The sequence below is a fragment of the Saccoglossus kowalevskii genome, chromosome 11 (genome assembly GCF_978046115.1).
Source record: "Saccoglossus kowalevskii chromosome 11, keSacKowa6.1, whole genome shotgun sequence".
Classification (NCBI taxonomy): Eukaryota; Metazoa; Hemichordata; class Enteropneusta; family Harrimaniidae; genus Saccoglossus; species Saccoglossus kowalevskii.
Window position 1 is genome coordinate 14,702,965 of NC_140651.1, and position 26,939 is coordinate 14,729,903.

At 35.6% G+C, this 26,939-nt stretch overlaps 1 protein-coding gene across 1 annotated transcript in view; it reads right to left on the reverse strand.

Annotated features, from left to right (window-relative positions):
- Nucleotides 1-1,033: 1,033 nt before the first annotated feature.
- LOC100378324 (MORC family CW-type zinc finger protein 3-like) overlaps nt 1,034-26,939 on the reverse strand; it is a 37,597-nt gene continuing 11,691 nt past the window's right edge. The window contains exons 4-16 of the mRNA XM_085504898.1: nt 26,112-26,329; nt 25,547-25,694; nt 24,578-24,731; nt 19,160-19,297; nt 18,297-18,422; nt 17,499-17,596; nt 15,231-15,467; nt 13,230-13,310; nt 8,236-8,290; nt 7,997-8,095; nt 6,043-6,204; nt 4,222-4,277; nt 1,034-3,883 (exon numbers count right to left, since the gene is read on the reverse strand). Coding sequence (XP_085361024.1) covers nt 3,418-3,883; nt 4,222-4,277; nt 6,043-6,204; nt 7,997-8,095; nt 8,236-8,290; nt 13,230-13,310; nt 15,231-15,467; nt 17,499-17,596; nt 18,297-18,422; nt 19,160-19,297; nt 24,578-24,731; nt 25,547-25,694; nt 26,112-26,329 — 2,038 coding nt within the window. The 3' untranslated portion in view covers nt 1,034-3,417. The remainder of the gene's footprint in view (nt 3,884-4,221; nt 4,278-6,042; nt 6,205-7,996; nt 8,096-8,235; nt 8,291-13,229; nt 13,311-15,230; nt 15,468-17,498; nt 17,597-18,296; nt 18,423-19,159; nt 19,298-24,577; nt 24,732-25,546; nt 25,695-26,111; nt 26,330-26,939) is intronic.

The following is a 26,939-nucleotide window of genomic DNA, read 5'->3' on the forward strand; positions in this document are numbered from 1 at the left end:
CACGCTCAACTTTCACCATTGGAGAACTGTTCTATTTTGATGAAAAGTGGCACACCCCCTCTATGTTTAATATTCACCAATGTTGAGATATTCCAAATTAATGTAATAGGAATGGCCACTTAGGCTTACAGGAGGTTTAACTGTCAGTTTTATAAACTGATAGTACAGTTATACTACTTTTTGGCTTGTCTATTGTTCTGAAAATCCGCAAACTTTGATAGCTGACATTTTTCATTCAGCATTCTTCGTAAGAATTTACAAGAAAAGTACTCTTCTGGTGTTCCAGACAGTCATAGTTTCTTCGTTCTCAACAATGCCCATTTACTCAGAAAAAACAAAGAGTTCAACGTTCATCTTTGGGGGGGGGGGGGGGGCAGCAACACCTTGGATTGGTACAACAATTTTCAGATTGACTAGCTGCGTGGCTGCATTCTACTGAATAAACTAAGCATCTATGGTTGAATGAAACATGTATTTGACTAATGATATTTATATATAACCTCACGATATGTCACAGAATTTTGAGAGTTCTACCTATATTATAATCTGAGCCGTAGTTGAGGATTTATGCTAATCTGTGGTAATCACGAGTGTATACTTACGTCATCCTAAAAGAAAATATCGCGAGATTATACATTTATCACATACCATTTCCTCAGCACAACAGAATGAAACTGTGGATTGTTGCCAAAATATTACTGAATACAAATATATTATTGAACACACCTCGTATGCTAATTTTGTTCATGCCAGAGTGTTTTATTTCAGGCAAAAACCTTGTGCACACTGTGTAGCAATTCAGCTCATTCATAATACTTGCTCTAATTGACTAGCATTTATTCAACTGATTTTTTTGAGGGACTGAATATAAACTATGGTCTTGGGTCTCAGACAATCTCGACCAGAACCTCAACCCTAAACAAGGTGTTTAACCAGTTAGTTTCCACGTAGCAGGCTTACCCATAACTATTCGACTGAAAAACCATGTAAGAGGACTTTGTTCCATGTTGGTGATAATGACAAAACAATATAATACTGTACACAATTCATTTTATTAAGATATAATATTGCATCATTCACTGAGGAAGTGATATATTACAAAAAGTGTCAAATACTGATCAGACATACAAAACAAAAGTTTCGTCACCCAATTTTTAAGTATGAATATCTTTTTTGACAAAAAAAAAAAATAAGAATGGTATGTTCTTGTGACCAATATTAAATTAAACACATTTATAGTGATATATTTTACCTGAATTCTAAATGTAACTGACAGTACGCAGCACTATAGACGTCGAAGTTCCAACTTCACATATTATTTGCATATTATGTTGTATAAAGTTTGCATTTCATTTATTATTGGTCACTTTGAATACATAGTGTGTTACTAGGTGTATAGGGGTTTTCAGAATTAATGGGAAGTCATTGTACATTTGGCATTGGTTGGTGGATAGAAAAGAATTTTTTAGGAAACGATTTTGATGTCTAAAAACATAATTTACATTACCATACTTGCTCTATTAGGAGCACATCTACATGATTTTTTTAAATAATGGAGCGAGCATATTTAGGAATAGTATTTCACCAACTGTAATTGATTGATTGAATGAAATACAACGAATTTCAATATGCAAATTACAACATGTTAAGTTGAATTCCACTGACAAAGCAAAGAAAATAAACTGAAAAATACAATTTACAAAATAATTAAAAATTTCGTCAACTTTAGGGGACTATAAGATGAAGTTCTCTTTAAACTAATTGAACTATATACACTGCAAGACACAGAGAAAAAGGCTAATGAGTTCACACACAAACTGAACTACAGGTCAATGGATATTAAAAACTGAGCATCTCCTCATTTTACATTAACCCCCCCCCCCCCCAATTAAAAACAACACAGTGCTATTTTGGCAAATCAACTATGCCCATGCCTTAAACTATAAAGACTGTTTGCTATGTGCATATTTTAATTATTCATAGCCCTTGAAGAGAACATGCATAAAACAAATGTTCAAAGAAGAAATAACAAATCTAAACATGGCTAAAAAAAAGCGGTATTTTAAACATGTACATTTCCCACATGGCAATGGGTATTTTCAAGATATGAGCGAGATCTTGCATATCATGTGAAATGCGCAATTTTATTTTGAACTTGAATTTTCTGTTTTTATAGTTTTGTCTTTCGGAAAGGCAATATATTTAAAGTTAAGAACCCTTACTTCATCAAAATTGACCATCATACTTTTGCAACAAAGAATACCAAAAAAGCAGTAACCTGACAATTCAAGATATTTTAAAAACAAGGTAGAGTTGCGGTTCTTTCATAAAACATGCACTTCTATACAACACTGACCATTTTCTTTAAAGGATCGTCATTTTTACATGTATAAGACATGATTAGAACAGTTCTGAAGGAATATTAGGTTTGCCTTGGGGTTAAAGTATTTGCACAGTACGAACCTGAAAGTTTGGGTTGAGTTTCGTGGCAATGGCAAAATTTTAGGTTGTTTAGATAAATAACAGTTTGTGATTGGCAATTTGTCAGGATAACTCACAAAATAGGAATTTAGTTCATGACCTGATTACTGTTTATGTTAAAGCCTTTAAAAAAATATTTTGTGAATATTAAGTATATTAAGTGACATAACTTCCATCACCCACTATTCAAAATAAAGGGCTTGTTGATTGGAAGATGTTTAACTATCTATCAATAATAATTTAAATTTGCAAAGATGACGCTGTATCATTTCCGGATTGGTCAATCAGCTTCATGCCTTTCACTGTAAATGTTGCAAGAAAATGTTGTATGTTATTACAATTGCCATTCTACTTCCAAAATAGGACAAATTTTCTAAAAAGACTGCTTTAAAAATATAGCAGCTATATGGATGCCACTTTATATCTAAAGCAGCTATAAAAAGCTAAAAAGACAAATGTGTCATAAATCTTTTTACACTTTCCATAACAATAAGTCAATCTAATTTCACAAGGAATGAATATTCAATTTTTTGCGAGTAAAAGCTACAAAAACCCAGTAAGTCACAGCTACTTTCACAGAAATGTGTTCTTATAAACGCTCTCAAGTGTGGAAAATGTATAATGGTAAAAACATTCTAGGCCTTACCTACCTTGAAGAGAAGCTAGAAATTGCTTTTCTGAAATTATACTGTTAATAGGGTTGCAATGATAATAGATGGTGTTTTTATATCTTGATTTGTGAGTGAGATATTGACGTTTTGTGTACTGCCTACATTTTTGTATCTATATAAAAAACAACCGTACAAAAAAAGTGGTAATATACCACACACGATTGCTGGAATTGGATAAAAATGCTGTATAAATGTTCATTTTATAACTTTTATATATTACACAGGTGTATAAGCTGAGCACAAATCTATATGTATTCTAATGATGTCAGTTGGTTTTATTTGCATCTAAAACCTGTCGTAAAAGTTCATCCATTTCATTACTCTCAATGTCAATATCATTGTCGGCCAAGTCCAACTCCGGCACAAGAACCTGTAAAAGTTTTGCAACATTCCTCCTCAGTTGTCCAAGCTCCCTAGATTTCTGCATTAACACCTGCTGCTGTTCCAGCGATGATAGTTTCTGTATAGAGTCATCTGGAATGCTAGTTTTTATTTCCACTGTGTCTGTCTGCGTACTGTTAACGCTAGTGCATACTGTTTTCCTATTAGCAGGGGAAGAACTTGCACAATTGGAGAGGGAATCCTCATCGTCATCAATCACAATTACACAATCTTGTGTTCCTGGTTCTCGTTTGATTCTTTTCATATCTGGTATTCCAGCAGCAGTGGTATTGTTAATTGGTGTTGGTGTTCTTTTGAGTAGTGGTTTGGTAACAATGTACGACGATTTACTAAAAATTAAATCAAACCATGGCGATGTTAAGAATTGAGTTGAAAGAGTATTACCTTTTTTTCAATTAAAAACAAAACACTAAATGTGCAATAGGTTGCCATTTTAGGGGAGAAAGACAGACTCAGACCTGAAAACTCAATTATTTGCATGGTAGCAAAGCATTGTACATGTACATATAGCTTTTATGTTACTTATATCATTTATTATGCGCTTGGATTTATTTTTAACCTTTCTCATAGACAGCTAAATGTGCTAATGTAAAGTAAAACTGAGTGAATATAGAATACAAGGTTTCTTTCACAAAATGAGATGTTATAAAATGAATAAACATCTTACCTTGTGCCTGCAACCGGTGTAAGACCAACAGGTTTGGAATCAACTTGTCTTGCAACCTATGTGATTAAGATAAAGTAAGCCTCAAAAATTTGCACGAAAAAAATTTGTTCGCTCAAGTACTCCTGATAACAATTTTAAGTTTTAAATTTAATCTTTGACAAATAGAAATCAATAAACTGAGTTTCACAAAATGTTAACCCTTAATTTAAAATAAGGTGCAAGTATTAACTATAACCCCTTCGATGCCATCATTTTTCTCATTTTGGTGTAACTTGTTAACATCTCACAATTTGTTAATTTTGGACTAAATACACAACATGTCTAGATCAAAGGGTTATATAGATTTATTTTGTGAAAGCAACATAGCTGTGATTTTGAACATTTTTTTGTTTAAAAATAACTATGTAAAGATCACTTACCGAAATACTGTTCTAGACAATTTAATGGGAAAAGTTACCCTACATGAAGCTAATGTCGCATAAAATGTAATGTAAAAACTAAGGGTCCAGTAGTTCCATTTGAAATTAGTTGGCACACAAGCCATGCATGGCACAGTCCCAGTTAGTTATCAAATATATTTGTTTATAGTAATATAGTATGAGTACTATACATATTGAGAGATATTGCTCTGGAACAGCATTAACTAAAAAAAAAAAGGGCACCGGTCGGCCATTTTGAATCGAATCATCAGACCAATACATCTGTATATCTATGAAATGATGCATCATCAATATATCAAATCTGAACATCAGTCAAGGCATGTCAGAGATGGCTCTAGAACTGCATTCATTAAAACAAAATGGCCACCAGTCAGCCATTTTGAATCCGATGCAAAAAACAAAATGATGTGAATCTGGGACACATGATATCTAATGTATGTACCAAGTTTGAACGAAATTTATCCGTAAACGGAAGAAATCCAGTTTCGGAATGCCGGAAATGCTTGATTTTTTAGCACAAAAATGGCCACCATTTGGAAATTTTGAATGAGATCGCCAAATCAATCGATCTGTATATCTATGAAATGATGTATAATAAATATTTGAAATGTGAACACAGTCAGTCAAAGGATGGCAGAGATATGGTACTAGAACCGCATTCATTAAAACACAATACCTCTCGTTATTTAATTATAAAATACTCATGTTAAAATAATACATGAAACATCTGAATTAATATGTACTCTATATGGGTACAACTCATCATAAAGTGATTTCCCTTGATATCTGAAGCAGAATTTCTGAGGAAATGTTGGATACATAAAGTGGGGAGGTTGGAGGAAAACCAGAAATAAGAAATAATAGTCACGATTCAGGCTACACCTGAACAGAGACTAAAAATGGCTGCCAGTCAGCCAGTTGTCATCTTGCACTGTAATTCTCCAAGGTTTGCTTGAGAAAACTGAATTTCAATAGATCTGGAGCCCTATATATGCTATGCTTTCATATTATTTGCACAGGAAATGTGTAATTGAAAATAAAAATTGGAGATAGAATATCAATAGTTACAGCTATTGCCACTTGAATAATAAACAAATTTGTCATTGATGTTCAAAATGTCAAAGAGATCAACTATGAATATGATTTCTGAACATAAATTATTAGTTGTTCTGGTTTAAATGAAGATGAATCTGTCTAAATCAATGCCAAAGAAACAGATATTCAGTTAAATAAATAGTTTTATCGACAAAACACTGGCTTACAGTGCAAAGGTGATGATACAAGGACCATGATATTGAATGTTATGTGCTGTGCATAACACACCCTTAAGAATGCAGCAAGTAATCATACTTTTAGACATATGTATTTATGATTGGCTCACCTGTTTACCATTCATCTGCTGCTGTCTTATCTTTTCTTGCTGCCTTGCTAGTTCCTCGCGCTGTTTCTCAAGCTGTTGCATCAGCAATTGCGTTTGTTTTTCCATATTTTCACGAAATCTAAGCTCATCTGGTGTAAGAAGTCCTCTCGCTTTGACTAATAACTTTTGATTAAGGAAAGAATAAATTTAATAACCACACATTCAGATCCAAGCAAGTGATGTGAATAGGAGGGGAAAGGGAATCTATAAAACAGCTTTGTTCTACCAAAAAATGACTTTCTTGACATTAAATTCAAAATCAAAACAATAATGATACTGTAATACAATAATGGATACGTCTATTTTTCTAATACATGTTAAATCTAGGCATGGGTCTACAGCTCTTCTTGTGCCAGTCTTTAGTCATTATGATGGTGCTTTTGTCATTTCTGATACTTTTGTTATTTTCAGCCATTTTTATCTACACAGAAGAGCTACAGTTCCTCCTATAGACTTGCATAGCACAAACGTGCGACGCCAAATGGCATCGCAAATAAAAGTCGACAAAAGCAGAATACTGTAAAACACGTCTTTTTAGCGAATTTAGCGAGAGAACTGATTTGTTAATTCAAGATGTCGATAATGACTTTATTACATATAAATTCAAAATGGCCAGGGCTTGGGGATTTGTATACAGTAATCCGGAACATAAAAATCTGGAGCGCTTCCTAATTACACTTGACTGTTTTTCTTTGTTTTTATGGAGGTGATAACTGCGCATTTGTTTTGGCATGTGACAGACAAGTATTGTGAAAACAGGAAATCAACAATGACAAGGAAGATTCGCTAAATCAACATTTCGCTATTATGTCATTTTACCACCATTCGCTAAAATTGTGTGTTGCTTTTTCAACACGTTTTTCTTACATCACACCATCAAAGCCAATCGGTAATATTTTTATTAACCTCTCACCAAAACCATGACAAAGACCATTAGTTTTTTCCCCCCAGATTTATGCTCCAAACCACACACAACTCCGGTGGCAATATGACGACTGGAAAAGATATTCTTGATAACATGTTGGATACTCTTGTAAAGTAAACTACTTGTCGGAGTCTACTTAGCTAAGTAATTTTGTCCTCTTTTTTTATGGACCCACAGCTAGTTGAATCAAACAAAAACATTTTGTTTAATAGCAAATTACAAAATGTATGTTCACAATGCAATATATTATACCTCAAGAATATGGCTGCCATTAGAGTTACTTACGAGCGAGCTAATTCCTGGGAATACAACTTCATACAGATAATTTTTTATGATTTTCACACTAGTGAATGTTTTATACACATACTATTTATTGGTGGTAGTTTCTATTGCGTGCTATATGCCATTTGACATTGCGTGTTTGTATTACGCAATCTTATGAGAGGAACTATAAGCTCTTCTGCATTGATAAAAATCTTAATATCTGAAAATAACATTTAATGACACAAAATATATCAGGAAATTACTAAAATACAAAGACTAAAGACTGACACAAGAAGAGCTATGGACCCACAGCTAGTTGAAACAAACAAAAACATTTTGTTTAATAGCAAATTACAAAATGTATGTTCACAATGCAATATATTATACCATTTTGCAATGTGGAATAATTGCAAAGTGTAATACTGACAGTCAACATAAATGTTTATAGCGATCACACAAGGTCTTGAATGAAACTGTCTTTTATAGACAGGTGGTCATTATACAAAAATTAATGAATTCATGTACAAAATATGACACTGTGCCAGAAAACCTGTGTTTTGTTATTTTATATTTGGCATTTCCAAGGTCAACATGTGCTTACAATAGACATGCAAGGAGTGAGATGTCATCAATATCAATCTGAATTCTAATGGAAACAGAAAAGTTTACAGACTTGCATCAGACATGCTATGTGAGAAACAAATCAAAATTTAACATAATACTTACTTGTTTTTTCTTTTCATGTTCAATCTGTTTATTTTTAACTTGCAACTCTGCATCTTTTTTCTGTATCTGTCGCTGCATTTCCACGATCTTCCTTTGTTCCTGTAACCATGTGTTATTTGTAAATATTTGGTACATATATCTGACCATGTAATTGTAATTAGTAAAGTGACTCACACAGAGCATGTTGCATTCTTTTACTGATCTACATTTGATGCTTGAAAACAGACGTAAAAACTTACTATCATTTTTTGCCGATTCCTTTCATCAATTGCTCTCTGCAGTTTATCTCTTTCCCTACAAATAATATAAAAGGAAAAGTTCACCATAACACCTGATTGCAGTGATTTTTTCTATATACTATATACTCTATACTCTATAAAACTGAAATCTTTTGTGGAAAAATCAAAAGTAAAAATTTTTTCGCAGTACAATTATCTGCATAATCCCTTGAACATGTATCATAACAATGTGAATAAAAACTATACAATAGAACAATCAACATATATATAAAATACATGCAATGTCGACCATAATATTAATCATGGTGGAAACAGTTTGCCTACAAAAATGCTCAACTTGCTAATATTGTTCACTCAAACAACCACATTTTCACACTAAAATAGATATACCAAAAATATATATCATTAGCAGACAAACTGCAGACTTATTCTAAATCAAACTCCTTAAAATGTGTTATGGCTATCCTCATTAGAATCTAGATGTGCCCCTTTTGCTTATGATCTCCTATGAGGCGATTATCATCTATACGTATCGCTCGGATACACTCAATGAGACAGATGAAGTGTTAACCAGAACAAATAATAGAAGCATATTAAGCAAAATGAGAAACTTGCAAAAAAACAATCAACCATACATCATTAGTGTATAAGCAACAAGTGACAGTACCATTTTCGAACGAAATTTAAAATAAGCAATGGCAGACACAAATTATACATAGTGTACTGCAGGGGTTTTTCTAGAAAAAAACTGCAAGAGCACTGCAGTTCAGCGGCGCCACAAAACTTGCTATCAGACAGGTCACAGTTGAAGAATTTTATGGTTGCCAGAGGATCTGCTCCCCAGGGTAAGGGGGCGCATAGCCATGGCATGAGGGCACTACGTCCTTGTTCCCTTGTTTAAAAAAATTCCTGATCAGAAATACACAGCCTCCAATCAAACATGCCCTTTTTTATAAACATATTATTATGTGAGAAGACTTAAATTTATGTTCAAATTTGAAGTGCAAGTACTGACATATACCGGTAGTGCATTTTGCCAGAAAGACTATATTTATATTTGGGACTACCATACATCCCTCTGTCAAATAACATTTGAATGTGCTACCAGGCCCAGTCGAATACAAGCACCTGTAGACCAAGGTTCCTCCTAAAGTCGCATTTATTAGTTAATGAACCTCAGCCAGTAGATCCAGCCTTCCCATGGAGTGTGGGTATAACTCATCATAAGTGATTTCCCTTAATCTAGTATTGTACTGATAACTTCCATTGACCCAAGTCCAAAATCTCAGAGTACACAAGTGCAACCAAACTATGTCTCATACATGTATAACATGCTCAAGAAACTGCATTCATAAATCTGAGTAAACCTTGATGTACCTTTAATAACAACTTGACTTCTTTGTTAATTCAGGTGTTTGTATATTACCAGGACCTGGGTTTGTTTCAGGGTCACCACTATAATTCCCCTTAAAATGTAGCCCTAACACCCCTCTACAGTTTCCACAGAAATTGGTAATGGTACAACCCATCTGTCACTGATTCAGATCAAGTTCATGACAGGTTCAGGTCATGACATCACTAAAAACTCAAGTATTACAATCTTAGCAAATTATTTATTCTGAGAATGCTTAGTTGTTCTTCACAGCGGTGTTGGGAGAGGTAATTTTGGATGAAAATCATGAAAAAGACCCACTTAGGATTTTCAGATCTGGAAAAAAAAAATATGTGCATATTCGGCAGAGACTTGTGAATCAACATGCCGAGTTGCATCGATAAATATTTCCAATAAGACTGCTTAAAGTGAAAAATAAAAAAAACAAGTCATTGTCAATGACACGTCCCCGTTCCGTTCATATTTGAGTGACATATACATTCAAAGCAGATCATGACCGAAATGCACCTGCATATGTACAACACATTGTGCTAAATCTGAACAAAATCCATCCATGCATGACTGAGATCCGGTTCTGGAATTGTGAAAATATGTGATTTTGATGCATTTTCGGCCTTAAAATGGCCATCATTCCGCTATTGTTAAGCAGATCATGAAACAAATGCACATATCTATTTGTGACATGATGTACCATGTGTGTGTGAAGTTTGAACTTGATCAATCCAGACATGTCTTGGATACGGATCCAGAACTGAATTCTTTAATAAAATGGCCGCCAGTCGGCCATTTCGAACTTGATCCGAAAAAAAAAAAGACGTGCATCAAGGTCCTATTATGTTTAATGTATGTACCAAATTTGAACAAAATCCATCCATGCATAACTGAGATACGGGTCCGGAATGGTGAAAATGTGCCATTTCAATGCATTTTCGGCCTTAAAGCGGCCCCCATTTGGCTATCGTTAATGAGATCATGAAACAAATGCACATACATATTTGTGACATGATGTACCTTGTGTGTGTGAAGTTTGAACTTGATCAATCCAGACATGTCTCGGATACGGATCAAGAACTGAATTCTTTAAAACAAAATGGCCGCCAGTCGGCTATTTCGAACTTGATCCGAAAAAAAAATGACGTGCATCAAGGTCCTATTATGTTTAATGTATGTACCAAATTTGAATGAAATCCGTCCATGCATAACTGAGATCCGGGTCCGGAATGGTGAAAATGTGCGATTTCAATGCATTTTCGGCCTTAAAGCGGCCGCCATTTGGCTATCGTTAATGAGATCATGAAACAAATGCACATACATATTTGTGACATGATGTACCTTGTGTGTGTGAAGTTTGAACTCGATCAATCCAAGCATGTCTCAGATACGGATCCAGAACTGAATTCTTTAAAACAAAATGGCCGCCAGTCGGCCATTTCGAACCCAATCCCAAAAAAAAAATGACGTGCATCAAGGTCCTATTATGTTTAATGTATGTACCAAATTTGAACAAAATCCGTCCATGCATAACTGAGATCCGGGTCCGGAATGGTGAAAATGTGCGATTTTGATGCATTTTCGGCCTTAAAATGACCGCTATTCGGCTATCGTCAATGAGATCATGAAACAAATGCACATACATATTTGTGACATGATGTACCTTGTGTGTGTGAAGTTTGAACTTGATCAATCCAGACATGTCTCGGATACGGATCCAGAACTGAATTCTTTAAAACAAAATGGCCGCCAGTCGGCTATTTCGAACTTGATCCGGAAAAAAAATGACGTGCATCAAGGTCCTATTATGTTTAATGTATGTACCAAATTTGAATGAAATCCGTCCATGCATAACTGAGATCCGGGTCCGGAATGGTGAAAATGTGCGATTTCAATGCATTTTCGGCCTTAAAGCGGCCGCCATTTGGCTATCGTTAGTGAGATCATGAAACAAATGCACATACATATTTGTGACATGATGTACCTTGTGTGTGTGAAGTTTGAACTCGATCAATCCAAGCATGTCTCAGATACGGATCCAGAACTGAATTCTTTAAAACAAAATGGCCACCAGTCGGCCATTTCGAACCCGATCCAAAAAAAAAAATGACGTGCATCAAGGTCCTATTATGTTTAATGTATGTACCAAATTTGAACAAAATCCATCCATGCATAACTGAGATCCGGGTCCGGAATGGTGAAAATGTGCGATTTTGATGCATTTTCGGCCTTAAAATGGCCGCTATTCGGCTATCGTTAATCGGATCATGAAAAAAATGCATGTGCATATGTCCCATAAAAGGTGTGATGTATGAGTGAAGTTTGAACTTAATCGGTCCATGCATGTTCGAGATACAGGTGATCACGGACGCACGGACGCACACAGGGCAAAACATAAGTCCCCGTTTTCGGACTGCGTCCGAACGGGGACTAAAAATGTTGTCTGGCACATGTGAATAAAATTGCAAATGGAGAGAACTCTAAACAAAACATGCTCCAACATAATAGCCTAAATACTGCAAAGTAATTAATTTTTAAAATTTGTTAAAACCTGTGTTTTGATATTATTATTGTTTTATTTTTGCTCTAAGGGATGAATAAGTAAAAATAAAATCCAGTGAAATTACTTTTTTTTCTATGTTTTTACAAACTTCCCACAAAAAACAGCCAAAATATCTTTTCAGCAAAAATTAATTCCAGTCAGAATGAAGTATTTTAAAATAACAATTGTGACAGTGTTCTAAATGTTCTCAAAGTTGCCTATAGAGGGCACATGACCTATCAACCTAGCCACATTGTATCATGAACTCCAGTATAATAGAGGGATAGAAAACTGAGAAAATAAAAGGAAATGCAAGACATAGATGCCAGACAGATGCTTGATCTTCTATACCGTAACAAGCATGTATGTTGTTAAATTCTTGTTGAAATATGCAATGAAGAGAACACTACACAACACATAATTACTGTCTAGATAAAAAAATATACATAAGAATACACTGTAGCCTCGTTATAACAAACTATTTGGGGGACATAGAATTAGTTTGTTATAGTGAAATGTTCACTATAGTGAAGCACATAATACATTGGGTTTGTTGTGAGCGGGAGACACGCTATGTGTTCATTATATCAGGAAATTCATTATAACGGTGTTCATTATATTGAGGTTACAGTGTATACAGTACAGTACAGAAGTAAATTAGCTGACTTAGCCTTTTAATAAAACTTTAAAACTTGTGAAAGGAATATTTACGTCATGAATAATTTCAACATATTCTTTGTAGTATTTATGAAAGTTTTTAATACGAGATATATATTTAGGCAGATACTCGATTTAGATATGTGGCACGTTTGAAAGCAGGATAAGCTAGTTAAAGCTGGAGTCGTCACCTGCACATGTGCAGGAATTCCCAAGCGACGATAACACACGCTAAAAACGCAAAGGCTCATGGGTAGACGCTTGTTTGTAAACAATGACATGCCATGGCCATCTGAAGCATGCACAGGTGATGAGTCCCCACTTTAAATGTTAAATTATGGTATGACCATACTTTAGACCTGGACAACCATATATTGATATGTTAATTTGTTTGGGTTTCTGTTTACTCACATTCGTCTCATAGTACTTTTGTCATAACTTGGTCGGTCATTATCTATTGGGTCTTCTGGCTCCTCAGGAACGTTACATCGACTGAAAGAAGAAATGTATTGGGATGGTAACTTGCTGAAATATGCACGTGGTACTGTAAGATACTTTATTTTAGCGGGAATTAATTTTCGCTAAAAAGATATTTTGAATGTTTGGTATGGAATTAATTTTCACTGATTTTTGACAAGTTTAATGTAAAAATAAAGGAAAAAAGGTATATTCGCTGGATTTTCTTGTCACTGAATCATTCTTTCAGTGAAAATAGCGAAAATTCATTCCAAGTGAAAATAAAGTATTCTAAGTACTTACAGTATTAGCCTGGGTAGTATACAACTAACAAAATATCACTTGATGATGGGGAGGATATGGTTGCAATTTATGATCAAGTACAAAGTCAACAAGTCATTGTCAATGACACGTCCCCGTTCCGTTCATATTTGAGTGACATATACATTCAAAGCAGATCATGACCGAAATGCACCTGCATAATGTACAACACATTGTGCTAAATCTGAACAAAATCCATCCATGCATGACTGAGATCCGGTTCTGGAATTGTGAAAATACGTGATTTTGATGCATTTTCGGCCTTAAAATGGCCATCATTCCGCTATTGTTAAGCAGATCATGAAACAAATGCACATATCTATTTGTGACATGATGTACCATGTGTGTGTGAAGTTTGAACTTGATCAATCCAGACATGTCTTGGATACGGATCCAGAACTGAATTCTTTAACAAAATGGCCGCCAGTCGGCCATTTCGAACTTGATCCGAAAAAAAAAAAGACGTGCATCAAGGTCCTATTATGTTTAATGTATGTACCAAATTTGAACAAAATCCATCCATGCATAACTGAGATCTGGGTCCGGAATGGTGAAAATGTGCGATTTCAATGCATTTTCGGCCTTAAAGCAGCTGCCATTTGGCTATCGTTAATGAGATCATGAAACAAATGCACATACATATTTGTGACATGATGTACCTTGTGTGTGTGAAGTTTGAACTCGATCAATCCAAGCATGTCTCAGATACGGATCCAGAACTGAATTCTTTAAAACAAAATGGCCGCCAGTCGGCCATTTCGAACCCGACCCCCCCAAAAAAATGACGTGCATCAAGGTCCTATTATGTTTAATGTATGTACCAAATTTGAACAAAATCCGTCCATGCATAACTGAGATCCGGGTCCGGAATGGTGAAAATGTGCGATTTTGATGCATTTTCGGCCTTAAAATGGCCGCTATTCGGCTATCGTTAATCGGATCATGAAAAAAATGCATGTGCATATGTCCCATATAATGTGTGATGTATGAGTGAAGTTTAAACTTAATCGGTCCATGCATGTTCGAGATACAGGTGATCACGGACGCACGGACGGACGGACGCACACAGAGCAAAACACAAGTCCCCGTTTTCGGACTGCGTCCGAACGGGGACTAAAAATGACGTTCATAATTTCAATCAAAATCATTTTTAAGAATTTATGTTTTGAAATTGGATGCCTCAAACAATTGTTCAAGCCTTGTTTACTAATTCTCATATACTTTTCCATTCAAGGCAAAAATTATATTCACAATCCATTCATCCTAAAGAAATATCTCCAAAGCTATACATGAATTCAGGGCTTTGACAGCACCCTAAGACTACAAACTCCAAACAAAGCAGCCCAAACGCAATAATAGAAATTGGTGAAATAATAACACTATATTTTTACATTAAAATGAGTCAACTGATAGCCTTTATAGACAGTCAAAATGAATGGAAAAGAAACAGCGACAACAGGTGATATGCTAACCATTTTGTCCTTGATATCTTCAATGAATGTGCCATTTATTTCGCACACATTTTATTTGCATAGTTCTAATAGTCCACGTAATCTGGTGGATTAACTAAATAATTATCACGGGATGACCAGCTTTTCAAACTGGTAGCCTAGCAGAAGTTTGACTACTAAGTACCTGTATACAGGGTCTGTATTCATTTCACAGAACCACTTTTCAAGCAAAGAATCTGCATGTACTGTGTCTGGTAGCTTTCTCCACTTGAGACATCGATCACATTGCACCCACGATTGGTCAGGTCTATCCAATGGTATCTGGGCATTTGCCGGTGCAGATTGATAGGATCTAGTAGCACCCTGCTTCTTTTCATTCCAGTAGTCATTGAGTTTAGATCCAAGTGCTGATATGCAGGCCCTATAACAAACACATCAAGTACATCAAGGTTACATGTAATTACGATCAAATAGGTTTTATTTCACAATAGTAAAACTCGTTCTGGTTTACTTTTTTCTGGGATTCAGATATCAATGTTGATAATAGGAATAAATTATTACCAAAAACATAACAAACTTCTTTTTTCACATTGTTGTGTTTTAGCAATAATATATTTCCTATTGCATCACAAGATATTTTTCATTCACATTACTGTAAAATACTTTTATTAGTTCTTGATATGAGAAAACCGCTGCAAGAAGAACGGCATCGAAAGGGATAACTATTCCAGTTTCTTGCTCGTTTGAAAAGGCTTTTTACTACAGGCGATATGATTAAAACCCATGCACCTCTCGATAATAGGTTTCAGCGTTTTCTGATCACTAACATCAGTCTACTCAACCACCAAGCTAGTTATATTTATATCAAATTTCCACATGTAGCACCAAGTTTCAAGATCATAGCAGATACCGTTTAGAGTTGTATTTCATATGTGGAACAGACCTTACAGGAAAATGGCAGACAAGATCTTGTCAAGAACGATACCCAAAGAACTTGTTTCCACCCCTCAGTAGTGTTTAATACATTCTCTCCTGTTATTGTGTCCATGTCCCCCTGAGGTTTCTAACCATGGTATTTGCAACAGTTGACACCATGATGGAGGGTGTGGGAGGCTTTCTCATGCATAACCTTTTCACCATCAGCCTGAATTTTTGGAAATAAACCCTAATTTTGGAGCCAACAGATAAAAGTTAAGCCAATTCCTAATTTTCGAGTTAGTTTTCTATGGAATTCCGCTAGAGGGTGCGTCCAAAATACCCGGATGACGAGCCTGAGCGGGGTTGTTTTTATTGAAGTTCTGTATTCTTACATGCGTAAATCAATAGATTGGAAAAGCAAAAAAGTTCCAGAACTCCGCAAATTTCTTCAGGATCGTGGCATAACTTGCAGCAATGTTCGTAAAGCTAAACTTTTTGAACTTGTTGAGTTAGCAAACGAGATAAATGTTCGCCAAGAGTCAAACAATCGTCGTCGTACTGTAAAACACAGTGAGTCGACGATAACTCTGGTAGATCCGTGTAACGTAAAAACTTGGCAAAAAAACTTTCATACTTTGCCTTTGTTTGAAATAGCTGATATGTTTGCATATTTGTTGCATCGAAGTGACTGGACAACAGCCAGACTGAAAGAATATCGACTTGATAGTGGTTATTTACTTTCCGTAAAGCTTCATCATGTGCAGAATACAGAATTTATTTTCATTATGGCAGAGTGTATTCGGCAATGATCCATGAAAATCCTTACAAGCCATGGTTTATTATTAAATCAAACTCTAAAATATTTTCTGGTGTTTGTAACTGTGTAGTGCAAGTTTGATTTTATATGATTCACCAGGCGATCAGCAGATGCAGTTATCATAAATGGACACATATTTTTTCCTTCCGGAGTTATTTTAACTTCAACTTCGAAACAAATGCCATCATAAGGATTCTGAACAAGAAGATCGATGTGGGAATCGGCAACGAGCGAATTTTCCATAAAATCCGGCTCAATGTTTTCGTTTGCGCTCGTCTCGGGAAGGTGACAGAGTCTTCGTTTTTTGATCACTGTATAACTGCGGTTGAAAGACGGCCGTCTCCAGTTATTGAACTAAAAAAATACCGGCGCAGGATGAAAAATGCCGTGAACAAACCCAGGAATATAGTTTGGCGTCCACTCAGGTTCCCGACGACGCATTCGAATCCACTGGCGTTGAGTATATTGCTTACAGCAGACGCCGCTCAAATTTCAACCCCACCACGAACGTTGAACGGACTGTCATCCGGGTACTTTGAGAACGCCCTCTATCGAATTTCGTGAGAAAAATGGTAACTCAGAAATTAGAAATTTTCAGTTTTTACTGAAACATGGGTATTTTTGTTCCAATCTTCTGAAGAAAAGTGCAAACTATAAATGGGAATATTATGTTATGAAAAGAGGGAACTGGTGAGGACTTTTAATGATAACACTTACCTATATTGCTTGGTGTAGTCAAAATCTTGCTTGTTGTGAGTTGGTTGTAACCAGTTACATTCTATAACACCAACCACTCCAACACCTAAATCATTGGGCTACAATAAAAATCAATGTTAGTTAGTCAGTTGTCAATTTACTATCACAAGACACCAAAATGTACAACGAGAACCACTTTCATTAAAAAAAAAATGACGTGCATCAAGGTCCCATAATGTTCAATGCATATACCAAGTTTGAACAAAATCCATCTGTAAACAGTTGAGAAAGGGCTTGATTTTGATAATTTGAAAAATTGGCTGCCATTCGGATCAATCAGATGATGTATGTGTGAAGTTTGAATTTTATTGATCCAGGCATGACTAAGATGCAGGTCCAGATGGACACACACATGCATGGACTGACAGACACCCAGAGGTCAATCCATAAGTCCCCGTTTTCGAACTGCGTCTGAACAGGAACTGATCCTGTCACCTAAAGAAAATTGCATGGTATGCACATATGAAAAGCATTCACCCCTCCCTGGTGAATATGACCCCCTTTATTTTAAAAATTCAGACATGACCTACCAATTCAATTCCCCCCAATAAACCATACATGAAAAGGACAGACAGACATATGCTATTGCCAGAATAAGCCTATGTTGCATATTCAGTAGGCGTATATATTGTGCTGTTTCATGAACTTTTCTCACAGTGCCATCGTTTCAGAAAACTGTTGTTTCAAGGTAATAGCATAAAACTATGTAAACCCAGCATAACCTAAATATGGTGTTACAATATTATCTACAGTCCTTACCTTTGTCTGGTAGCCCACCCTTTCATAGGCCTTGATCAATCTATTACTATGATACATCATTATTCCATAATGGTGCTTGTATTTCTTTATGTTAAATCCAAATGTTATTTTCACTGGCTTCTGAAACTGTTTACCGGTTAAGAAAAGCAACTACACACCAAAGTTTGCCTGGTGATTTCCTTGGTTGCTATCCACACCAAAAGAAGTTTCAATTTCCCCATGTGATTTCGCTGGTTGCTATCCACACCAAAAGGAGTTTCAAATTTCCCCATGTAATTTCCCTGGTTGTTATCAACACCAAAAGAAGTTTCAATTTTCCCCATGTAATTTCCCTGGTTGCTTTCCACACTAAAAGTAGTTTCAATTTTCTCATGTAATTTCCCTGGTTGCTATCCACACCAAAAGGGGTTTCAATTTTCCCCATGTAATTTCCCTGGTTGCTATCCACACCAATAGGAGTTTCAATGACCCCATATCATTTCCCTTGTTGCTATCAACATCAATAAAAAGCGTTTTAATTTTTCCAAATGAGTTTCTGGTCGCTATGTTACTGACAGAAAGGTCGATTATATTGTTTTTCTATTCACCAGAAAAATGTAAATTATATTGTATCTAACTTCATTATGTTTGCGTGCATCAATGTGTGTGGGAGTGAAAGTGAATACATGTATTTTAATTCATCCTCAACATAATATTACATATTCCCAGATAACATTCCTCCAGACACAACATGCACATGTATACATACAATTCTAAATGAACCGTATATTACATGTACATTTTTAGAATCCACACAAACTCAATCAAACCAATCACACGGTTAGGCTACACATTGTAAGCTAACCAAACTAACTTAAGGATACGTTGATATCAACCAAGTTAGGTCTATAAATATCAGTTTCAGTTTGTCGGAGATTTTTCGTGATCAGAAGAGTCTTTACCTTCTTGCCTCGCAAGATAATCTTCATTCTAGGATGTAGATACAAGATACTGCAGTATGCCTGCAATCAAACACAAATGTGCTGTAACACCAGTCGCCATGTTACGTATCACAAAAGGATAGTTCAGCAAGAGTACAATGCCAGTGAGCAGATGGGCGTTGATGAAACTGCTTCAATATTAACAAGAAACACATTTTCCCAATTTTTACAAGTCAGGGGAAATTAGCAATGAATGTCTCACTGGAGTCACAGTGGCAGTCAAAACCTATAGTGTATAGTAATATACAGCGACAACACAACATACTTAAAGAAATTGTCTTATATATCCAGGTGGTTTTTATATGGTGTTTGACCGATTCCCTAATAAAAATATGACAATAATTTTCACAGTTTAAGAGGAATAAATGAAGATGAGTACCGATATACTTATTTGTGTTGATTAAATTGAAAATTTCAGCGTATAAATTAGTGTAAGACACTAATTATTGTTCAATATTTTGGTCTTTATACACAGGTTCGTTAGGGACGACGTCAAAAGATCGACGTCGAATAAAAAACTTAATTCTTTTAGTTTTTTCCACCCCCCCCCCCCCACTGAAATTTAATTTATAAATATTGATCATGGCGTCAGACTACATTCACCATTAAATACAAATCGATAATCGGACAGTAGTATGGCATAGCACTTAGTTGTAATAATGAAGGGGAATATACGCATGCGCAAACTACTTTTCTGGGTTCTGCGCATGCTCTAGGTTCATGCCCTGAAATTGACCTTATTTGACGCACATATTTACACTCGGACCAAACCATTTTCTCGTCTTGGATGTTTTTTTCCATTTTCTGTTATTTTTGTCTATGATTGGATAGAAAAAAAACGAACTACAAATACTCCAAGATTTTTTTGATCGTTTTTGTAGGATGGAAACTTTTTGGGTCAAAACCCCCTCACCCCCAAACTAAAGCAAATAAGTTTTTTATCCGACATCGATCTTTTGACGTCGTCCCTTAGACTAAACAATTACCAATTTTACAGGGGACATTGTAAATGACAATTGGACTGTCAAAAAGTTTTCACCAAGCGTTTAGCCAAACACCAGTCTCCCTTTCAAGGTAGAGTAATTTTCACAGGCCAGAGTTCACCAGATAAACCAGGTGGTTCTCAAATATTGGGTGGTTCTTGCTGTATCACTTGAATATGGAATTTTGAATCAAGAATCATAGACTGGGTCTGAACAATGTAGATAGAGTGAAATTATAAACATAAATCATACATGTATTCCTTGCTATTAGTCTGACATCTGTAGTTTTGAGATTTTTTAGAAAATTCTTCTGCATGATTACAAACAATGTAATGTTTTATCATAACTATATTAGCCAAATGATTACAAAAAAGGGTGTGCACATCATATCAAAACCAAGTAATAATCAAAATTATGCTACCAATGTAGTTAGTGATAGAACACCAAAATGTCTCAGTATCTTTACTGTTTTATTCTGCATGTTATCATATACCTCATATTGCCCGGCTATTGCCCTCATATTGTGATGCTATGGGAAGTTTACCCTCACATCAGGGCAATAAAATCCTGTATCTTGCCCGGCCCGGCCACGCCCAGCTGGCTTTCATCTATCAATACAAAGCATGTCATTTCAAATTACGTTGTGTGTTTGAGGTCATGCTGTGGTACCGTACTTATCCGGGTAAGAGCCCATGCCTGGACAAACGCCCACCCCCCACTTTTGACACAATAAAGAAGTTGAGGTCATATCCGGGCACACGCCCAGGGGGTCTTTTTCTATATACACGAAACAAAAAACAAACAAGCAGCCTATCGGCTGAGATAGCTCCGCTGTTAGAAATGCACATTTCAATTAAAGAACTGAAGACATCATCAGAAAATGAACAATATGTATAGTATCAAAGCAATCGGACTTACAGTTTTTAACAAGAAGTCGAAAATATCACTTTCTACCAAAAATGACTAAAATATTCACCAAAATTAGAGAATTGAAGATATCATCACGAAATGAACAAATCTGAGAAAGGTCTACATGTAGTATCTATATATGTAATATCAAAGCAATTGAACTTTTGGTTTTTAACAAGAAGTCGAAAATATCACTTTTTACCAAATATGACAAAAATATTCACCTAAATTATAGAATCCAAGATATCATCACGAAATGAACAAATCTGAGAAAGGTCTACATGTAGTATCTAAATATGTAATATCAAAGCAATTGAACTATTGGTTTTTAACAAGAAGTCAAAAATATCACTTTTTACCAAAAATTACAAAAATTTTCACGAAAATTAGAGAATTGAAGACATCATCACAAAATGAACAAATCTGAAAGAGGTCCACATGTAGTACCTATATATGTAATATCAAAGCAATCGGACTTGTGGTTTTTAACAAGAAGTCGAAAATATCACTTTTTACCAAAAATTACAAAACTATTCACCAAAATTAGAGAATTGAAGATATCATCACAAAATGAACAAATCTGAGAGAGGTCCACATGTAGTACCTATATATGTAGTATCAAAGCAATTGGACTTGCGGTTTTTAACAAGAAGTCGAAAATATCACTTTTTACCAAAAATGATAAAAATATTCACCAAAATTAGAGAATTAAAGATATCATTACAAAATGAACAATTCTGAGAGAGGTCCACATGTAGTACCTATATATGTAATATCAAAGCAATTGCACTTGCGGTTTTTAACAAGAAGTCGAAAATATCACTTTTTACCAAAAATGACAAAAATATTCACCAAAATTAGAGAATTAAAGATATCATTACAAAATGAACAAATCTGAGAGAGGTCCACATGTAGTACCTATATATGTAATATCAAAGCAATTGCACTTGCGGTTTTTAACAAGAAGTCGAAAATATCACTTTTTACCAAAAATGACAAAAATATTCACCAAAATTAGAGAATTAAAGATATCATTACAAAATAAACAAATCTGAGAGAGGTCCACATGTAGTACCTATATATGTAATATCAAAGCAATTGCACTTGCGGTTTTTAACAAGAAGTCGAAAATATCACTTTTTACCAAAAATGACAAAAATATTCACCAAAATTAGAGAATTGAAGATATCAACATGAAATAAACAAACCTAAGAGAGGTCTACCCAAGGTACATATACACCAAGTATCAAAGCATTCAGGCTTGTAGTTTTCAAGAAGAAGTCGAAAAAGTAAAACATTGACACGGACGACGGCGGACGACGACGACGGACAATCACTCATATGATAAGCTCCGCTCGACAAAGTCGACAGCGGAGCTAAAAAACTATTTTCTATTCGTTGACTGTGGTTGTATTAACAGTTGACTTTCTTGAAGTCTGTCGTGATACTTATAAAAATTGTTAATTGCGTAAAACAAGGGGTGAACGCAAAATAGCTGTGACAGCTTTCTGCCTTCAGGGCAAGTCTATAAAAATAAATATTAAAGCAGAAACGGTAGTTCTCTTTTTGAAATATGTCGTGGCCCTAAAAAGGGCCGGCCGTTTGGTTTGTGCTTCCTTAGAAACGATTCAAGCAAATCGTATAAGGAGAGCTGCTAAGCAAGTGTTGCACTCGTTCGGCTTTAGCGTCGACGACAATGAAAACAATATTGCAATATTGTAGCAACCCGTACCTGAGAGAATGGTTGAAATCACGTTATTTTGGGTTTATAAATATATTGTAGCAGCTTGCGAATCCATAACTGGGGCCAGCAATTTTGCAATGTCACGCCGAAGACTGCCAACTTTTTTTATACCATCTTTTATCACCGCTATTGCATTTCTGTCATGAAAACTATTCTTCTGTCGTTGGATAAAAAAAACTTCCTATTTCAAGTCCACCGCGATATCCATATAGTGAGACATTCCAACGGCCGAAACTTGCTGAAAGATAACTTTCACCGTGATTAATAAGCGTCAAGTCTGATAAGACAGCAATGTCACGATTTGACCTGCATGATGAAATACTAGTAGTGATGTCATTCTTAGCCAATCAGTAAAGCAGATGCATGAAGGTCAAAGATGATTGCTAAACTGTAAACAAAGGCATCGCAGCAGAGCGACCCCATTTTTCTTGTCTCTTTATTATGATTAGACATGAATAAAAAGTGCCAAGCTGACAGACTGCGAAATCCGTGGATTAAAAGGGCTAAGTCCAAATTGTGTGGGACGATATCGACGAACTTCAGGAATAAGTTGTAGGGATTTTGTTCGACGGCTACAGTGACGCCGACTTGGACATTTGAGGGTTTTGAGTTTGACGAAGATGACAATTTACGTACAAATACAGATCTGAGAAGTTTTTTCAAGCAGCTATAAATTTTTATAATTTTTACTGTGTAAACTTGTAAATTATTATTGATCTTGTATGACGGTTGATTCGTAATTTGTGAAGACCGGAAATCATTTTACGCAGTTTAACCCCTGACATTTTAATTCATTTTGAGTTTACGCGTATTGAGCGTGTTTGTCGGCGGGAAAATCCTAATTCAAATGATTTCTCACTGTCGATTTTTATTATTTCTGGTTTATTTGTCACATTATAAGCAGTACATTATTTTTGTTTTACTTCTGGTGTTGCATATTGTTCATTTATTTTCGTTGCATGTTTTCATTTGCCCACTGTCCCTGTGATAGAGGGACTGTGATTTGCCGTTCTATTCCCTGTCGCAGTTCGATCTACGTGTTGTCAATTTTTGCGAATTTTCGTTTTTTTTGCCGGGGATCTCCTGGCAAACGCCTACCCCTTCTTTTTGGCAATTTTCCATGTTCAGGACCCTGGGCTTATACCCGGATAAATACGGTAATTGTAATTACACCTATGATTATCAAAAATTATCAAAAACTCAACACCCTGGTAGGGAGAACCTTATCTCCTCCGCTGAATTGCAGTGCTCCCTCTTGCAGTTTTTTTCAAGAAAAACCCCCGACTAAAGTATATGACTAAACCTTTATGGACTGGATACAGCTTTTGCAGCCCTCCGTTGTATGGCTTACGCACCCCCTCACAAGCTTGGGTGCTCCCGCCACACAAGCTTGGGCCACTAAAGCAGTGTACAATCCATAAAGATTATTATGAGTTGCATCTCACCACCAACTAAGAAATCATAATTTTCTGAGTGGAAGACCCTGGGCGCTAACAATGTTGAGTACGGTAATATTAAAAAACATTAAAAATTGTCGGAAAGCCAACAAATTAGTTATTAAGCAAACTAGGTAATTATTATGGATATATATATTATATATAAACCCAAAACTTTTTAGGTCATCACATTATTCATTCACACCGGGGAGTTAAAAAAGTTACTTACCCTGAGTGAATAATCACATTCTGGTACATCAGTTAATCGTTCTGGTTTCTTGTACTTTTTAATACCATTCGTGGCAGATGTGCCACTATCATCAGGTACTAGGATATCAGTAGGGTCTGAGGCATAATCAAACTCAGACTTGCCTGTAGGATCTCTGTGTATGTAAATAAACATAATTACCGCAATGCAGGGTTCAAAATTAACAAGGTGATTGCCACGATGTGAAAAGAGTTCATTGAAGGGAGGTGGTCGCCGTGCAGTGCATGTTCGGATTTCATGTAAACAATGCATTTTACACGTGTTGTATACATCGCTATGGGTCACATATCGAACAGAACGTAGCCCCAATGACCAATGCCCTTTAAAGGCTCCTCACCTAAAACATGAATCCTAGAGCCCTAACACCCAAATGTAATTTAATTTTCCCTCCAAGGGGTATATATAATTGAAACGAGGGAGGGGATTGATTTGAGTTTTGGGTAAGAACTCGTAGATGCCTTTGAATATTGCCCTGTAATATATAGAGGAAATGTTTTAGAAATATACTTGAAATTTGGTAACTTCAGAATACTAAATTTCAAAGCCTGTTTAAGTGTCTGAAAATCTAATTTTAAAGGTGAAAATAAAGTAGACCTGACATTTTTTTGTGATTTTTCTATCTGTAAACAGCTTTAATCTGTGAGCAAAACCCTCTCAAAGTTCAAAATTTGTTCCAGGTGTGCAGAAATTAACAACTGTTCTGATACGTAATGCTCATTCTCACTTTTTTGTTGTTGTAGGCCATCATGCAAAATATCACAATATTCGTAATTTAATTTTTTTCTTCTTTGACCTGAAGTAAAACGTGCATTCATTTGTTTACGCAAAATCAGAACAAATACAGGGCAATAACTGTGACATATTACTGTGTCCATACATCCTTGCAAGCATTGTGTAGTGACATCTCAAGTTAACCCACATCTCACTTACGTTCTGAGTCGATAAATAATAATTCTCGTGCCATGATCACCTTCAATGGCCTGAAACTCACGCTGAATTTCTTGTTCCGTTCTAAACAGAGAATAAGTCAATATAGCATTAAGGCTAGCCTGTCCATCAGTTGTCGAAATTTGCGTGTCTGAAAACATTTGTTAAGGGTATTATTAATTGAGGTTTGTGAATTGCAACTTTTGAAAATTTTAAAGTTTAGAAGGCTTCGTTATACGTTTACCGGACTTAAAGTGCTGCAGTCACCATGCAGAGCCTGTTCAAATTTCATGTAAAACAAATTATTTTACAATTACTGGTATACAGGTCTCATATCAGAATACAACACGAAGCGACAACAGGAGCGCTCTAACATATACTCAAAAACTTTCCTGTAATTTAAAGACAACTCAAAAATCTTCCAGACCTCAAAAAATCCAAAGACTTTCAAAGGATGTTCCCAACACTATGAACCCTGAAATAAATGAGCTTGTAAGTATGACAATAACCTCTAAAAGACGGTTTGAACAAATTTACAACAATGAGAGGCGATAAAATTAAAGGATACTTGTAATGCTATGCCAGGCAACAATAGGAACCATAATAGTGTCCGCATTGATAGCACTCAGATAGGTCTGTGATAACAAACCAGCTGACATGTATTTCTCTCTCTTTGTTAAAACCAAAGCATCTTTTCCTAGTCTCATGGAACCACTTTTAAACCCATTACCATAATGTCCAACAGGTCTGTGTCCATTAACCTCAACCTTCTCGCAGTACCCAAAACTAAATTGGAGAGAAAATAAGTAAATTGAGGTTTAATACATGATTGCAGACAATGTTGTTTTATCATTAATGATATAGCGGTCAAAATTGCATAACAAGGGTGTACAATGAGTCACCCTTTTGAAGGTGAAAACCAAACAATCATGCTGGAATTCCAAAAATTTAAAAATTTGTTGTGTACCGTATTTATCTGGCTAAGAGCCCATGCCCTGACAAACGCCCACCCCCCACTTGCGATAAAATAAAGGAGTTGAGGTCATATCCTAGCAAACGCCCAGGGGTGTTTTTTTTTACGCCTGTAACAAATAAAAAAACAAAAACCTATTTTTGTTTGTTGTATCTAGTACGTCCATGGTTGTATTAACAGTTTACTTCCTTGCAGTCTATGGTGATTCTGATAATAAAATTTGAAAAATAAATGTCAATTGCGTAAAACGAGGAGTGAACGCAAAATAGCTGTGACATAAATAGAGCAGCGCGTTCACCACTGTTTATGTAGTTTACATTTATTTTTTCAAGATTTTTTATCAGAAACATAACAACCAGCGAGTCAAAAAAAATGTATATTAAAGGAAAAACGTTTCAAGCAAATCTTACAGTATATAGAGAG